At 37.4% G+C, this 18,751-nt stretch overlaps 1 protein-coding gene across 12 annotated transcripts in view; it reads right to left on the bottom strand.

Moving 5' to 3' along the window:
- FLACC1 (flagellum associated containing coiled-coil domains 1) overlaps nt 1-18,751 on the bottom strand; it is a 92,574-nt gene that overhangs the window by 44,460 nt on the left and 29,363 nt on the right. For all 12 annotated transcript variants that reach the window (XM_017875781.1, XM_017875757.1, XM_017875746.1 and 9 more), the window contains 4 exons: nt 17,517-17,610; nt 15,746-15,807; nt 3,598-3,695; nt 3,332-3,384 (listed from right to left, as the gene is read on the bottom strand). In XM_017875781.1, the coding sequence (XP_017731270.1) occupies nt 3,332-3,384; nt 3,598-3,695; nt 15,746-15,807; nt 17,517-17,610 (307 nt within the window). The remainder of the gene's footprint in view (nt 1-3,331; nt 3,385-3,597; nt 3,696-15,745; nt 15,808-17,516; nt 17,611-18,751) is intronic.

Raw genomic sequence — 18,751 nt, 5'->3', positions numbered from 1 at the left:
AAAAAAAAAAAAAAAAAAAAAGACCTGAAACTATACAAATTCTAGAAGACATTAGAAAAACTCTTCTAATCATTGGCTTAGGCAGATAATTCATGACTAAGACCCCAAAAGCAAATGCAACAAAACCAAAAATAAATAAATAGAACCTAATTAAACTAAAAAGCTTCTGTACAGCAAAAGAAATAATAAACAGACAACCCACAGAATGGGAGAAAATATTTGCAAACTATGCATCTGACAAAGGACTAGTTATCAAAATCTACAAGGAATTCAAACAAATCAGCAAGAAGAAAACAAATAATCCCATTAAAAACTGGGCAAATGACATGAATAGATATTTCTCAAAAGAAGATATACAAATGGCCAACAAACATGAAAAAGTGCTCAACATCACTAATTGTCAGGGAAATGCAAATTAAAGCCACAACGAGATACCACCTTATTCCTGCAAGAATAGTCATTATTAAAAAGTAAAAAAGAAATGTATTTTGGTGTGGATGTGGGGAAATGGGAACACTTATATACTGCTGTTGGGAATATAAATTAGTACAACTTTTATGGAAAACAGTATGGAGATTTCTTAAAGAGCTGAAAGTAGATTTATCATTCAATCCAGCAATCCCACTACTGGATCTCTATCTAAAGGAAAATGAGTCAGTACATGAAAAGGACACTTGCACATGTATGTTTATAGCAGCACAATTCACAGTTGAAAGATATGGAACCAACCTAAGTGCCCATTGACTAATGAGTGGTTAAAGAAAACGTGGCATATATACATCATAGACTGCTACTCAGTCATTAAAAGGAATGAAATGTCTTTTGCAGCAACTTGGATGGAGCTGGAAGCCATTATTCTAAGCGAAGTAACACAGGAGTGGAAAACAAAAAACTGTATGATGTTACTTGTAAGTGGGAGTTAAGCCATGACTATGCAAAGACATATTCATTAATGAATTTTAGGACTCAGAAGGGGGAGGTGGGAGAGCGGCTTGTGATAAAAAAAAAAAAACAAAACTACACATTAGGTACAATGTACACTACTCAGGTGATAGGTGCACTAAAGTCTCAGGAATCACCACTATATAATTCATCCAGGTAACAAAAAAACCATTTGTACCCCCACAGCTATTGAAAAAAAACTTTTTTTAAAACCCCAAAGTAAAAAAAAGTTGGAACAATTTTCTTTTCTTTTATATAATTTTTACATGTGTTAGCTTTAGGGTCAAATTTATTTCTTTTTTATTTTATTTATTTGTATATATTTTTTGAGACAGAGTCTTGCTCTGTTGCCCAGGCTGGAGTGCAGTGGCACGATCTCGGCTCACTGTAACCTCTGCCTCCCAGGTTCAAGCGATTCTCCGGCCCCACTTTCCTGAGTAGCTGGGATTACAAGTGTGTGCTACCATGCCCAACTAATTTTTGTATTTTTAGTAGAGACAGGGTTTTGCCATGTTGGCCAGGCTGGTCTCAAACTCCTGACCTCAGGTGATCTGCCTGCCTCAGCCTCCCAAAGTGCTGGGATTACAGGTGTGAGCCACAGTGCTTGGCCTATGGTCAAATTTAAATGAGCTGTTCTGAAATATAAACTTTGGATTTCTGAATAAAGATTTGATAAGTTAAAAATGGGCTGAAAACTTGTATTCTGAAATAAATTATAGAAACCCAGAATTCTAGAACTAAATCTACAGTTTTGCAATATTCTAAATGGAATTTCTTCTTTTTCATTTCTTTTTTTAATGTCAGTTTAATTGAGTAAGATGTGACCTTGTTCAGTATACATTTAATGTGTTTGACAAATGGATAGTTATGTAACTACCACTACATCATCTCCAGTAATTCCCTTCCATTCCTTTGTAGTCAACCCCTCCCCCAGTCCCAGTCCAGCCCATGGTAAATACTAATCTGCTTTTGTCCCCAAATTTTACCTTTTCTAATCATGTACATATTTCTTGTCATAAATAGAATTTTATAGTGTGTAAAAAACAAAAGGACATACAAGGATCAGAAAACATAAAAAATGTTTCATGTCACTAATCATCAGAGAAGTGCAAATCAAAAACCACAATGAGATACCAGTCCACATACATTAGAATGGTTGTTATTTAAAAAGTCAAAAAAACAACAGATGCGGGTGAGGTTGGAGGAAAAAGGGAATGCTTATACACCATTGGTAGGAATGTAAATTAGTTCAGTCATGGTGGAAAACAGCTTTGAGATTCTCAAAGAACTTAAAACAGAACTACCATTTTACCCAGCAATCCCATTACTGGGTACATATCCAAAAGAAAATAAATTTTGCTACCAAAAAGACACCTTCACTTGTATGTTCATCACAGACAATTCACAATAGCAAAGACATGGAATCAACCTAGGTGCCCACCGACAGTGGACTGGCTAAACAAAATGTGGTACATACACCATGGAATACTACGCAGCCATAAAAAAGAACAAAATCATGTCCTTCGTAGAAACATGGATGTCCCTAGAGGCTATTATCCTAAGCCAATTAACACAGGAACAGAAAACCAAATGCCACGTGTTCTCGTAGACACTGGGAGCTACTGGGAGATAACAAGAGAGGGAAGGGTTGAATAGCTATTGGGTACTATGCTCACTACCTGGGTAATGAGATCATTCATATCCCAAACCTCAGCATCACACAATAACTTGTACATGTACCCCCTGAATCTAAAATAAAAGTTGACTTTTTTTTTTTTTTTTTAAAGTTCATTCCTTTTGACCAAGCACTCTACTTCTAGAATCAAAGATATTCAAAGTGGTATTATCTGTTACAGCAAGCATTTGGAAACAACTCAAATGCCCAATAATAGGGGAACAGTAAAATTTTAGAATCCAATGGCAATTTCATTAGGATAATATCAAGTCATTATAAAGGAGGGAAAAGTTTCTTACATGCTTGATAAAGAAGACATAAAAATATATATAGATGTTATACAATATACAATATGATCTCAACTGCAGTTCCAACAAAGTACAAATATTAACAGGGTTTGTCTTTGGATGGTAATATTTCTTTTTGTTGTTATTGTTGGTTTTTACAGTTCCATTAAAAAAATGAGAAGCTGTTACTTTTGTAATCACAAACATATTTTTCAGTAGTGCTCTTCAGGATTTGGGTGCCTGACTTGTCATGCATGGAAGCCATCGGGTTCATCCTCCCCCTGGGTGCAGCTAGTGCCACTTAGGTCCAAGGATGCTGGGAATCTCAGGACATTATTTTCTGGACAAGAGCTCTAGATTTATCCCAGTGTTAGCCAGGAATGAGCCTTGCTTCTCTTATAATCCAACAGAGAGCTCTGTATCTCACCTGATACGTACGAAACATATTCTTCAAATACTTGTATTCTTTTCCCATCTCCTCTGGATAAAAGGAAAACAACAAGGTCATCTTTAGTCTTCTGATATGCACATTTTGAAATTCAAACGTGAGCTCTTCTGCACACTTTCCCCACTCCAAATTCATCACCAAGGTAGTAAAACTTTTGTGTGCCCCAGAAATCACCCTAGAAGCTTATTAGAAATGCCATTGCCTGGACCGTCATCCAGGATCATTCTCCCAGGTCCCAGGAGTACCTAGCTTCTCTTGGGCAGCCAACTTCTCCGCCTTCAAGGCTGTTTTGTAGTTGTTCTCCAGCTCACTGAGTTCTGCTTCATGGGTCTCTTTGAGCTCCCTGTGGGACCCCGGAAGAAGGCCACAATAATTAGTAAAAAGAAGTCCAGAGCTGAGCTGTTACCCTGATCTGATCCTACCCTCCACCCTCCCACAGGAAGTGAGGTTCTCACTTTTTTATTTTTAAACAATTTTAAATCTTTTTTTTTTTTGAGTCAGGGTCTCACTCAGTTGCCCAGAGTGAGTGTGGTGGCATCATCACAGCTCACTGCAGCCTCAACCTCCCAGGCTCAAATGATCTTCCCACCTCAGCCTCCCAAGTAGTTGGGAACACAGGCATGTGCCACCATGCCCACCTAATTTTTTAATTTTTTGTAGAGACGGGGTCTTGCTATGTTGTCCAGGCTGGTTTTGAAGTACTCCTGGACTCAAGCAATCCTCCTGTGTTGGACTCCCAAAGTGCTGGGATTACAGGCATGAGCTACCATGCTCAGCCTGGGGTCCTCACTTCCTGAAGCATTATCCTGGCATCTATCCAGAAAGGGTGAGGGGACCCTTTTCTACAACCATTGTTTTGAAAGGAGCCAGCATGACCACAGATTGCTCTCTAATAGCACAATCTTGTCTATAGCTTGCTTGGGAAACTATGGGCTGCATTAGCACCCAGGATAATTTTAGAATCCAAATTCTCTCTAGCCTCCATCCCAGGAAGAGATGTTGGCAGTGTTTATGATGAGTGTTAAAATGAGTCCATATGAGCTATCAAGCTATTAAGCATGAAAAGACATGGAGGAACCTTAAAAGCATATTACTAAGTGAAGGAAGCCAATTTAAAAAGGCTACATAGGGTATCATTCCAACTATATGACATTCTGAAAAAGGTCACACTATGGAGACAGTAAAGGGATCACTGTTTACCCGAGGTTAGGGGTAGGAGGTGGGATGAATAGGCAGAGTGCAGCAGATTTTTAGGGTAGTGAAACTATTCTGTATGACACTAGAATGGTGGATACATGTCACTACACATTTGTCCAAACTCATTGAATGTACAACACCAAGAGTGAACTCTAATACCAGCTATGGACTTTGGGTGATAGTGATGTGTCAATACAGGTTCATTGATTATAACAAATGTTACCACTTTTGGGGAGGGATATTGATAATGGGGGGAAGCTATGTGTGTGAGGGGGCAGTAAGCATATGGGAAATCTTTTATACTTTCCCCTCAATGTTGCTGTAAACCCAAAACTACTCTAAAAAATAAAGTTTATAAATAAATGAATAAATACATAAAAGTTTACGGTTCAGCTAAGAGTGCTGCCTCTCCACCAGGATTTCTCTTTTTACTTGTAAATTGGTAACTTATAATTGTATATATTTATGGGGTAAAAAGTGATGTTATGATTTATGAATACAATGTGGAATAATTAAGCCAAACTAATTAACATAAACACCACCTGAGATACTTAAAAGTTTTTTCTTTTTTTCTTTTTTTTTGAGATGGAGTCTCTGGCTCTGTCCCTCAGGCTGGAGTGCAATGGCGCAATATCGGCTCACTGCAACCTTTGCCTCCTGGGCTCAAGCGATTCTCCCACCTCAGCCTCCCGAGTAGCTGGGATTACAGACACCCGCCATCATGTCTGACTAATTTTTGTATTTTTGTATAGATGGGTTTTCACCATGTTGGTCAGGCTGGTCTTGAACTGGTGACCTCAGGTGATCCACCCGCCTCGGCCTCCCAAAGTGCTGAGATTACAGGCATGAGCCACCGCACCCAGCCTAAAAGTTTTTTCAATGAGAATATCTGAAATTTATTCTTAGCAATTTTGAAATGTCCAATACTCTGTTATTAACATATTTACTACTCTGTGCAATAGATCTAAGAAAACCCCATATTTCCCCTGCCTAATTGAGATTTTGTACGCTTTGACCATCATCTCCCTATACCCCCCATCCCCTAACCTCTTTAACCACCATTTTACTCTCTTTTTCTATGAGTTTGATTATTTCAGACCCCACATACAAGTGAGAACATGTGGTATTTGTCTTCCTGTGCCTGGTTTATTTTATATAGCATAATGCTCTCCAGTCCCATCCATGTTATCACAAATGCCAGAATTTCCTTCTTTTCAAAGGCTGAATAGTATTCCATTATATGTATATGCCACATTTTCTTTATCCATTTATCAACTGATGGATGCTTAAGTTGATTTCATAACTTAGATATTGTTAATAGTGCTGAATTGAACATGGGAATACAGACATATCAACAAACTGATTTCAAATATTTTGGGCAAGTACCCAGAAGTGGGATTGCTGGATCATATGGCATTTCTATTTTTAGTTTTCTGAGCAACCTCCATACAATTTTCCATAATGGCCATACTAATTTACAATCCCAATAACACTTTGTTAAGTGTTCCCTTTTTTTCACATCTTCAACACTTGTTATTTTTCATCTTCTTGATAATAGCTATTCTGACAGATGTGAGATAATAACACTATGGTTTTAATTTGCATTTCCCTAATGATTAGCAACATTGAGCATTTTTTCATGTCTGTTGGCCATTTGTATGTCTTCTTTTGAGAAATGTCTATTCAGGTCCCTTGCTCATTTTTTAATTGGATTTTTTGCTTTCTTGATATTAAATTATTTGAGCTCCTTTTATATTTTGGATATTAATACCTTTTCAGACACATGGCTTTCAAATATTTTCTCCCAATCTGTAGGTTATCTCTGCACACTGTAAATTATTTCCTTTGCTGTGCAGAAATTTTTAGTTTGATGTAATCCTATTTGTCTATTTTTGCTTTTGTTGCCTGTGCTTTTGGGGTCAAATCAAAAAAATCATTGCCCAGATAAATGTAATAAAGTTTTTTCCCCTTTTTTTCTAGTAGCTTTACAATTTCTATTCTTATTTTTAAGTCTTTAATCCATTTTGAGTTGATTTTTGTATATCGTGTGAGATAAGGGTCCAATTTCATTCTTCTGCATGTGGATGTCCAGTTTTCCCAACACCATTTATTAAGAGACTATCCTTTTTCTATTGTGTATTCTTGTCACCTTTGCTGAAAATTAATTGACCACACATACATGTGTGAGTTGATTTCTGGGCTCTTTGTTTGGATTCATTGGTCAATGTGTTTGTTTATTTTTGCCAGCACTATGCTATTTTAATTACCATAGCTTCATAGTATAGTTTGAAATCAGGTAGTGTAATGTCTCTAGCTTTGTTCTTTTGGCTCCTAATCACACTGCCTGTTGGGCTTTTGTGAGTGTGTGTGTGGTTCCGTAAGAATTTTTAAATTGTTGTTTCTATTTCTATGAAACATGCCTCTGGAATTTTGATAGAGATTGCATTGAATCTGTAGATCACTTTGGGTAGTGTGGGTATTTTAACAATATTAATTCTTCCGAATCATAAACTTGGGTTATCTTTACATTTATTTGTGTTTTCTTTAATTTATTTCATCAGTGTTTCCTAGTCTTCAGTGTACAGGTCTTTTATCAACTTGGTTAAATTTATTCCTTTTTTTTTTTTTGTAGCTATTGTAAATAAGATTGTTCTCTAGATTTCCTTTTTGGACAGTTTGTTGTTAGTATGTAGAAATACTACTGTTTTTTGTATGTTGATTTTGTACCCTGAAACTTTACTGTCTTTGGCTATTAGTTCTAAAAGTTTATTGGTGAAGACTGTAGGGTTTTCTATATATAAGATCATGTCAGCAAACAGTGGCAATTTCACTTCCTTCTCTCTTGTTTGGATGCCTTTTATTTCTTTTTTTTGTGTAATTCCTCTTGCAAGGACTTCTAGTACTATGCTGAATACAAGTGGTGGGAGTGGGCATCCTTGTCTTCTTCTCATATATGGCCTTTATTGAGTTGAGGTATATTCTTTCTATACTAAATTGGTGAGAGTTTTTATCATAAAAGGATGCTGAATTTTGTCAAATGCTTTTTCTGCATCTAATGAGATGATCATATGGTTTTGTCCTTCATTCTATTAATGTGAGGTATCACATTTATTGATTTGTATATGTTCAACCATTCTTGCATCCCAGGGGATAAATCTCACTAGATCATGGTGGATGATCCTTTTAATATGTTGTTGAATTCTGTTTGCTAATATTTAATTAAGGATTTTTGTATCCATGTTCATTAAGGATTTTGGCCTGTAATTTTATTTTCTCATAATTTTCTTGTCTGATTTGGTATCAGAATAATGCTGGCCTTATAAAAATAGTGTGAAAGGGTCAGGCATGGTGGCTCATGCCTGTAATCCCAGCGCTTTGGGAGGCCGAGGCAGGCAGATCACCTGAGGTTGGGAGTTCAAGACCAGCCTGACGAACATGGAGAAACACCGTCTCTACTAAAAATACAAAATTAGCCAGGCATGGTGGTGCATGCCTGTAATTCCAGCTACTCAGGAGGCTGAGGCAGGAGAATCGCTTGAACCCAGGAGGTGGTGGTTGTGGTGAGCTGAGAGAGTGCCATTGCACTCCAGCCTGGGCAACAAGAGCAAAAGTCTGTCTTTAAAAACAAACAAACAAACAAACAAACAAACAAAAAAAGTCATGTGAAAGTCCTTCCACTTCTTCAATTTTTTGGAAGAATTTGAGAAGAATTGATGTTAGTTCTTTTTTAAATGTCAGGTAGAATTAAGCAGTAAAGGCACCAGGTCTGGGTTTTTTGGATAGTAGGCTTTTTATTATTTATTCAATATCATCATTATTGGTCTGTTCAGATTTTCTATTGTTTTTATGATTAAGTCTTGGTAGGTTGTATGTGTCTAGAAATTTATCAGTTTCTTCTAGGTTATCCAGTTCATTGCCATAGTAGTATCTTATGATCCTTTGTATTTGTCATATCAGTTGTAATGTTTTCTCTTTCATATCTGATTTTATTTATTTGAGTCTTCTCTATTTTTTTCTTAGTTTAGCTAAAGGTTTGTTGTTTTGACCTTTTCAAAAAACAACTTTTAGTTTTATTGATTTTATATTGTTTTCTAGTCTCTATTTCATTTATTTCTGCTTTGATCTTTATTATTTTCTTTCTTCAGTGTACTTTGGGCTTATTTTGTTCTTCTTTCCTAGTTTTGTGAGGTGTAATATTAGTTTATTTGAGATCTCTCTTCATTGTATCTACTTCTTTTAATTTGACTAAAAGCCATTTATTGAAAAGGCTATCTTTTTCCCAGTGTGTGTTCTTGGCACCTTTGTCAAAAATCAGTTGACTATGGGTGTATAAATTTATTTGTAGGCCTCTGTTCTGTTCCATTGGTCTATGTGTCTGTTTTTTTATGCCAGTATTGTGCTGTTTGGGTTACCATAGCTTTGTAGTATAATTTAAAGTCAGGGGCCTTTAGCTTTGTTATTTTTGCTCAGGATTGTTTTGGCTATTTGGGGACTTTGTGGTTCCATATGAATTTTAAGATTATTTCTTCTCTTTTTGTGAAGAACATTTTGGTATTTTGAAAGTGATTGCATTAACTCTGTGTAATGCTTTGGATAGTATGATCATTTAAACAATATTAATTCTTCCAATCCATGAACATGAAATATCTTTCCATTTACTTGCTTCTTCTTCAATTTCTTTAATCGATGTTTCATAATTTTCAGTGTAGAAATCTTTCACTTCCTTGGTTAAATTTATTCCTAGATATCTTATTTTTTAAGCTGGTATACATAGAATTGTTTTCTTAATTTCTTTTTTAGATCATTAACTATTGTGTTTAGAAATGCTACTAATTTTTTTCTTTTTCCATTTTTATTTTAGGTTTAGGGGTACATGTACATGTATATATTTGTTGCCTAGGTAAATCGTATGTCACTGGGGTCTGGTGTACAAATGACTTCATTGCCCAGGTAGTGAGCATAGTACCTGATAGGTTGTTTTTGAACCCTCACTCTCCTCCTAACCTCCACCTTCAAGTAGGCCCCACTGTCTATTGCTCCCTTCTTTGTATCCATGTGTACACAATGCTTAGCTCCCACTTATAAGTGAAAATATGCAGCATTTGGTTTTCTGTTCCTGTGTTAATTTGCTTAGGATAATGGCCTTCAGCTGCATCCATGTTGCTGCAAAGGACATGATTTTGTTCTTTTTTATGGCTGTGTAGTATTCCATGGTGTTACATGGAACCACATTTTCTTTATCCAATCCACCACTGATGGGCATCTAGGTTGATTCCATATCTTTATTACTGTGAATAGTGATGTGATGAACATACACATGCATGTGTCTTTTTGGTAGAATGATTTATATTCCTTTGCGTATAATACACCCAATAATAGGATCACTGGGTCAAACGGTAGTTCTGTCTCAAGTTCTTTGAGAAATCTCCAAACCACTTTCCACAGTGGCTGAACTAATTAACATCCCCACCAATAGTGTATAGCATTTCCTATTCTCCACAATCTTTGAAGAAATATCCAGTAGTTGAATTGCTGGCTCATATTTTTAATTTTTTGAGAAATCTCTATACTGTTTTCCATATGGCTGTACTAATTTACATTTCCACCAACAGTATATAAGAGTTCGCTTTTCTCCACATCTTTGTCAACGTGTGTTATTTTTTGTCTTTTTATAATAACCATTCTAACTGGTGTAAGATGATATTTTGTGTTTTTGCTCTACATTTCCCTGATGATTAGTGATGTTGAACACATACTTGTTGGCTATTTGTACGTCTTCCTTTAAAAAATGTCTACTGATGTCCTTTGCCCATTTTTAATGAATTTGTGTTTGTTTTACTGTTGGATTGTTTGAGTCATCTGTCAAATGAGTAGTTTGCAAATATTTTCTGCCATTTAAGAGAATGTCTCTTCACTCTGTTGGTGGTTTCTTTTGCTGTGTAGAAGCTTTTTAATTTAATATAGTGTCATTTGTCTTTTTTTGTTTTTGTTGCCTGTGCTTTCAAAGTCTTAGTCATAAAATCTTTGCCTAGACCAATGTAATGAAAACTTTTCCTTATGTTTTATTCTAGTAGTTTTATAGCTTTGGATCTTACATTTAAGGCTTTAATCCATCTTGAGTTCATTTTTGTATATGATGAGAGATAGGGGTCTAGTTTCACTCTTCTGCATATGGTTATTCAGTTTTCCCAGTATCATTTATTGAAGAGGGTGCCCTGTTCCCAGTATATGTTCTTGACAGCATTGTCAAAGATCAGTTGGCTGTAATTATATGAATTTATTTCTGGATTCTCTATTCTGTTCCATGCTTTATGTTTATGTGTCTATTTTTATACTAATACCATGCTATTTTGATTATGATAGCCTTGATCTATATCAAAGAGTGCAGTTGGAGTGCAGTGGCATGATCATGGCTCACTGCAGCCTTGACCATCTGGGCTCAAGTGATCCTCCCACCTCAGCCTCCCAAGTAGCTAGGACTCCAGGCACATACCATAGTAACTGGCTAATTTTTAATCTTTTGTGTAGATGCTGTCTTGCTATGTTGTGCAGGTTAGTCTGAAACTCTTGGACACAAGCCATCCTCTCGCCTTGGCCTCCCAAAGTGCTGGGATTACAGGCGTGAGTCACCATGCCTGGTCTTGTAATATATTTTGAAGTCAGGTAATGTGATAACTCCAGATTTTTTTTCCCCCCACGGGATTGCTTTGGCTATTCTGTCTCATTTTTTGTTCTATATGAACTTTAGAATTGTTTTTTCTGTTTCTGTGAAAAGTGACATTGGTGATTTAGGGATTGCATCAAGTCGGTACTGCATTGGGCAGCATGGCTATTTTGGTGATATTAATTCTTCCAGTCCATGAGCATGGATGAAATATCTTTCCATTTGTTTGTGTCCTCTTCAGTTTCTTACATCTGTCTTTTGTAGTCTTCCTTCTAAAGGTCTTTTACCTTTTTGGTTAAATTTATTCCTAGATATTTTATTTTATGCTTTGTAGCCACTGTAAATGTTATTGGCTGATTGATTTCTCTTTTGGCTATTTCATTGTTGGTGCACAGAAATGCAACTGATATTTGTATGTTGATTTTATATTCTTTACTAAATTTGTTTATTTGCAACTTTACTAAATTTGTTTATTAGTTCTAAGAGTTTTTTTGATGGAGTTTTGTGTGATTTTCATACATAAGATCATGCTTTTCTGCAAAAGAGATCATTTGGCTTCCTCTTTTCCAATTTGGATGCCTTTTATTTCTTTCTATTGCAGGACTGCTCTGGCTAGGACTTCCAGTACTATATTGAATAAGAGTGGTAAAAGTGGGCATCCTTATCTTGTTCCAATTCTTAGAGGAAAAGTTTTCAGCTTTTCCCTATTCAGTATGATGATAGCTGCATATTTGTCATATATAGCCTTTGTTATGTTGAGGTATGTTTCTTCTATGTCTAGCTTGTTGAAAGATTTTTTTTTTTAATCATGAAGCAATGTTGACTATTATGAAATGCTTTTTCTGCATCTATTGGGATGATCGTATGATTTTTGTCCTTCATTCTGTTGATGTTGATATATGCTTATTGATTTTCATATGCTGAACTATCCTTGCATTTCTGATATAAGTACCACTTGGTCATGGTATATTATATTTTTGATATATTGTTGGATTTGGTTTGCTAGTATTTCATTGAAGATTTTTGCATCTGTGTTCATCAGAGATATTGATCCATAGTTTTCTTTCTGCTGTTGTTGTATTGTCATCTGACTTTGGTATTAAGGTAATGCTGGCCTCACAGAATAAGTAAGGGAGAATTCCCTCCTCATCATTTTTTTTTGAATAGTTTGAGGAGGATTGCTATTAGTTCTCCTTTGTGTGTTTGGTAGAATTTGTTAGTGAATCCATCTAGTCCTGGGCTTTTCTTTGTTGGGAGACTTTTTATTACTGATTCAACCTTGCTACTCATTATTGGTCTTGAATAATTTTCAATTTCTTCCTGATTCATCTTGGTAGATTTTATGTTTTAGGAATTTATCTCTTTTTGCTAGGTTTTTTAGTTTGTTAGTGTTATAGTTGTTCATAATAGTCTCTGATGATTTCTTGTATTTCTGTGGCATCAGCTGTAATGTCTCTTTTTTCATTTCTGATTTTATTTGGGTCTTCTCTTGTCTTTTTTTGGTTAGTCTAGCTAGTGGTTTATCAATTTCATTTATCTTTTTAAAGAACTTATTTTTTTTTGCTGACCCTTTGTATTGTTTTTGTAGTTTCTATTTCATTTAGTTCTGGTCTGATCTTATTACTTCTTTTCTTCTACTAATTTTGGGCTTGGTTTTCAATTCCTTCAGGTGCATCATTAGACTATTTATTTGAAATCTTTCTACTTTTTTGATGTAGGTGTTTATTGCTATAAACTTCTGTCTTAGCACTGCTTTTGCTGTATCCTGCAGGCTTTGGTATGTTGTATTTCAATTTTTTTGTTTCAAGAAATTTTTTTTATTTCAATCTTAATTTCTTCATTGTTCTATTGGTCATTCCGGAGAATGCTGTTTAATTTCCATGCGTTTGTATAGTTTTCAAAGTTTTTCTTGTTATTGATTTCTAGTTTTATTCTAGTTTTTTAAGTGTGCCTATCTTTGGGCCCCAGGGTGGCATATGCTGGCATTAAGTATTAGTGGGTTCAGGCAGGCCAATTCTTGGGCCTTTAGTGGCTTTTTCAGGTGTCAGGAATGGCACCTATGGGCTGAGCAGGTAGGTAGGTTCACAGACCCATTGGCAATGGGTGTGCTGTGGCTGATGGCAGTAGCAATAGTGAGACAACCCTCTGGGACCCAAGTGGTACTCACTGGTATTGGTGGTGGCTATGAGAAGTTGGGTGGTCCTGTCCTCAGGCCCATAGGTGGTGCATGCAGGTAGGTGCCAGCAATGGTGGTAGCGGAAGGTTGAGTGGGCTTACTCTCAGACCCTGGGAGGAGTGCTCATGTGCCTTACAGGTGACATGAGTCTCTTGTAGGCAGCATATAGTTGGTTCTTGTTTTTTAAAACTCCATTCACCCATTCTATTTTTTTAAATCAGAGAATTTAATCCATTTACATTCAAGGTAATTATTAATAGGTAAGGACTTACTACTGCTATTTTGTCAATTTTTGTTTTGTTGTTTTGTAGATTCTTTCTTCCTCTCTTGCTCTCTTCTTTTGTGGTTTGATATTTTTTGTAGTGTATGCTTTGAATCCTTTCTATTTTTCTGTTGCGCTACTGCTAAAGATTTTTTTCTTTGTGGTTACCATGACACTTAGTTAGAATATCTTGCTCTTGTAATAAGCTATTTCAAGCTGATAACAAGTTCAATTGCATACAATAACTCAACAGTTTTACTCCCTCCCTAACATGTTGTTTTTGATATCAGAATTGATACCATTTTATAATGTGTATCCTTGAAAATTTATTTTAGCTATAGTTATTAATAGTTTTGTATTTTTACCCTCATGTTGGGATAAAATTGTCTTACATCCCATCATCACAGTCCTAAAATATTCTGAGTATGACTCTATTTTGCTTATACCATTGAGTGTTGTGCTTTCGTATGTTTCATGTTATTAGCAGCTCTCTGTTTCAGTTTTTAAAACTTCCTTTTGCAATTTCTGTAAGGCAGGCATAGTGGTAATGAACTCCCTTAATTTTTATTTGGGAAAGTTTCTATTTCTTCCTCAACTGGGAAAGACAGCTTTGCTAAGGTATTCTTGGTAGGCAGTTTTTTTCCTTCAGCACTTTTAATACATCATCACACTGACTCCTGACCTGCAGTGTTTCTGTTCAGAAATTACAATTGTATTGGCACTCCTTTGTGTGTGATGTGTTTCTTACCTTCTGATGCTCTCAGAATTTTTGCTTTGTCTTTGATTTTTGATAGGTTGATTATTATGTGTCTTGGTGTACTCCTCTTTAATTTGATTGAATTTGATTAGGAACGGGTGCACAGGAACTCTCTGTACTTTCTCCTCATTTTTCCTGTAAACCTAAAACTACTCTAACAGATAAAGTCTACAGATACATAAATGTATAAATGGCTATGACTCAACTAAGAGTGCTATCTCTCCACCAGGATTTCTAAGGCTGCTCTGGTGTGCAGCAAGTAGCCTGAAAGGGGATGTTAAGATTATCTTCACCCATACACATAATAAAACTCTTTTAAAAAATAAATCGTATCGTGTATATTTAAGGTATACAACATGATGTTGTAAGATTCATCTATATATGTCATATATATGCATCTCTACTATAGTAACCATCTTACTGTATCTATATATGACACATAATTTTTACTATATATATATATACACACACACTACACAAGCATATATATATGTAGAGTTTATATATATGTGTGTGTATATATATATACACACACACAAATAGTTACAATAATGGAGATTACTATGTACATATAGTTAAAAGGTTACTATAATGGAACAAATTAACATATCCATCAGCTCACTTAGTTAACCATTTTCCCCCTGTGGTGAGAACAGCTATAAACTCATTTAGCAACATTCTTAATATCGTACATTATTATTAACTATAGCTCTCATCTTTTTACATTATATTTTTGGACTTGTTCACCCTACATATTTGCAACATTGTATCATTTGATCAATATCTCCCCATTTTCTTCCTCCTGCCCGACTATGGTAACCATGTTCTATTCTCTATCTCTCTATATTTGGACTCCTTTTAATTTTCTCTTGATTTGACTTTGCTCCTGACTCTCATACTGTCTTCCTATTTTGCTGAGTCCCTGACCTAGCAGCCAGGGAGAGTAGAGGTGAGACAAAGAAGAAGAGGAGGAGGAGGAGAAGAACGAGGAGATGGTGGAGGAGGAGACTTGGCTGAGAACAACAGTTATTTATCACAGAAATCTCATAGAGAACAAAAATGACTCTTCTCAGTAACCAACAAAAAGGGAGATTATAATTGAAATGAAAGGATTGGATGATAAAATGCAAAAGCAGTAATAACTTTCTTTGTGGTTTATTTTAGTGGCTTTGAATCAAGCCATCCTGCTCTTCAAAGACATGTGTCTTGTTCATCTCCCCACCCCTCATCCCCAACTCCATTTGGAACTATCTGAAGTCCCAGTGAACTAAAATCCTGCAAAGGATGCAGGAGCCTTAGAGCCATCAGCACACAAGGGTCCATGCCAGAAAGTGTACCTGTTCTTGTTTTCAAATATCTGTTTCATCTCAGCACAGCGGAGCTCCATTTCATTGGAGAGCTGGAAATAAAATCAGCATCAACAACACAAGACTGAGGACCCCGTCCCATTCTGATGTGCACCTTCTGAAAAACCTTCCAATTCATGGGGCACAGCCCCCTCCCCACCCCTCTTCCACTGTGCTCTGCAGTGCCAGAGAGCACATTATTAATAAGGGAACAGAACAATTTGTGCCTTGCTCTATGTTGTTTTCTACTTATTCAGTTCATAATGTTGGTGCATCTCTTTCACTGACTGGTTTTTTTTGGGTAGGTCTGGTCTCCTGTGCTAGACCATCATTTCTGTTACATCACGGCCTTCAGATTTTTGGATACGTAATTCAATTGAGCAATCATTTATTAAACAAAGGGCTTGGCTTGGAAGAGCCAAAGAGGACTAAGACTCAGATCTTACCTTCAAGGAACTTAAAATCTAGTGTTAATCCTTGTTGACAGTATAATTCCATTCTAGCAGGCAGGATTTGCTCACTTTCAGGTGATACTTCATTCTAACATGCCAAATCCTCTGGCCAGTCTCTTGGGATAAATCAATACTTCAAATCAGTCAGTGACCACTGTCAGCTAGGACAAGGGTTTAGGGCTTGTCCTTGTACCTCTCTGACTACCGGGGAGAAGCCAGGACTGTGTCACACGACAAGTGGTCAGCAGAGCCACTCTGACAGACAGAGAACAGCACAGGGTCAGCCAACACTACTCCCTTCCACATGGCCACACAACAAATAGCATGTTCACAAGTGGCAGTATTTTCGGTAACACAATCTAGGATCCCTTCATGGAAATAGTCTCTAAATATGTCTTCAGTAGGATCTGTGGCTGTGACTTAAAATGTTCATTTTGTCCAATGATCCACCACTGTTCAGTTGAGTGACCTTATGCAAATTATTTAACTTCCCTGAGCCTCAGTTTCCTTTCTATAGAAGGAGACCATAAACTTGGCAGTGTTTTCAGATAAATAAGGTAATGAATCAATAGTTGGCAGGCGGAAGACGGTGGTCTCAGGATAGGACAACAGCCTGAGTCATAAGCTGGGTCACTGTAGGATTCAGACGCATCTAGGACGTATCAGAGGGTGAGAAGCTGCCTTCTGGGAAGTAAAACCTCACAGATCAGGGCATTCAACAACCCTGGGGAGGATATTTCTGAATACAGCACCGGCTGTCACGCCAGGCCAACAGGCACACCTATTTGAGGTGAGGAAGAAGTCATCAGATGAAACAGATGGTAAAAGCTAAAAAGGTGTCATTGAAATCCTCAGGAATCACAAAGAGTGTCAATGACATCTGCAGATTCTGATGTGTGGGCAGCTTTAACAGTCACAGAGAGTAAGCCCTGGACACTGAGTGTGCTGGTGTCGTTAGTGAGAGCCTCACAACCTCTGAAACTTAATTGCACCGCAAAGGCCAGACAGAAAACAACAAGTGCACCCTAGTGTGAGGAGGACAGTGTCACTGCCCACACAGAGGTACCTGGAGAACTCCTGGAAATAAATGAGTTAAGCCTTGTGGAAGAACTTGAGTTCTTGCAATTACAGATAAAGATGGAGTCAGAGAAATACTACCAAGTGACACAGTCCAATCTTTAGGGTCCTGTCACCTGGACAACATGGCTCATATGAGTAAAGTGCTTGGCATGTTGCCTGGCACAGAGGTGATCCGAAAACATTAATTTTATCTTGCCCATGAAGATGTCAGCTAATGTAAGGTCACTCACCAATTTCTGGGCAGACTGGTGATCTCTGTTCATTTGTTCAATTATTGCTGTCAGCTCTGAAATTTGCTCTTCTAGGTCAGAAATGATGTTGGCCCTGTAGGAGAAGTAATTCTTCTATCACCCACAAAGCTTACCATTCCATGTCACTCAGACCCCTGAGCATGACTGACTCTGGCCTGGTGAGAGCTGGCCATGTCCTGCACCTGCTCCATCATTATGAGGTGGGGGTGGAGGGACAGGGACAGTCTTAGAGAAGGCATTTGGCAATAAGGCAGTTGAGGCTCAGATCTGACTCTTTTGGGTAAGCTCACTAGACTTGAACAGGATGGTTTGGTGCCCTACTGAGTAGAAGAAAAATAAGAATATGTCAGAAATTTATTAGAGTTTGACCTTGATCTGCTGATGATGGTTGAAACAGGATGAAGTTCAGGGGATTAGGAAATTAGAAGATGTGTAATAGGATTGATGCTGACTGTGAACCACAGACAAGGACTGGGCCAGAGATGGGACTAAGAGGGGATTTAAGAGAGTGGCTTTTAGCACAGGTCATGGTTTTCTGTGTTTCTGGGTCTAAGGCTGCCATGATATCTGTAAATTATTTAGCTCTGCCTGGTTGGGCTACAGTGACAAGGCAGCAGGTGGTGCCATGTGCAGTGGAGCTGAGAGGAAGTCCTCAATGCAAGATGCTTTGACCTCTTTGGTCAACCACCTCCCATGTCTAACTGAGCACAGAGAAAATGTGGGCTGATGAAACAAGAGAGGGGATACAGGAGGAGACAGTTCCAGGGTATGAGAAAGAAAAGGCATGAGAAAGCTGAATAATAGGGAGCCCTTATCTTTTGAACACGATCTTCACTATAAACAACACTCACAGCTTTACCAGTGAATACAACAAGCACACGTTATCATGTTTTATTGTGCACAACTGGTGACAACTTCCCTGTGAGGCCAAGAGGTGGGCTGTCGTGCTAGCTTGACTATAGGTGCATGCCCCATTCTCTTCCTGCAGAGGGCTATGGATAAACAGGGAAAAGAAAGCAGAGGCTGAATGCCCCTGGGTGGGAAGACAAGAACTTGGGTCCAGCCCCTCTGGGCCAGGTCAGATCAGAGAGACTCCATGGCACGGCCTCATTCCACTTGAGGGTCCTTCAGACTTACCCTCAATCTGAATCCCTTCCCAGATGTAACCACTGCTAACGGTTTGGTTGAATTCTGCCAATACGCTAGCAGATAGG

The sequence above is a fragment of the Rhinopithecus bieti genome, unplaced genomic scaffold (assembly GCF_001698545.2).
Source record: "Rhinopithecus bieti isolate Rb0 unplaced genomic scaffold, ASM169854v2 scaffold_980, whole genome shotgun sequence".
Taxonomy (NCBI): domain Eukaryota; kingdom Metazoa; phylum Chordata; class Mammalia; order Primates; family Cercopithecidae; genus Rhinopithecus; species Rhinopithecus bieti.
The sequence above is the reverse complement of the archived record's forward strand: the minus strand, read 5'-3'. Positions and strand labels throughout refer to the sequence as shown.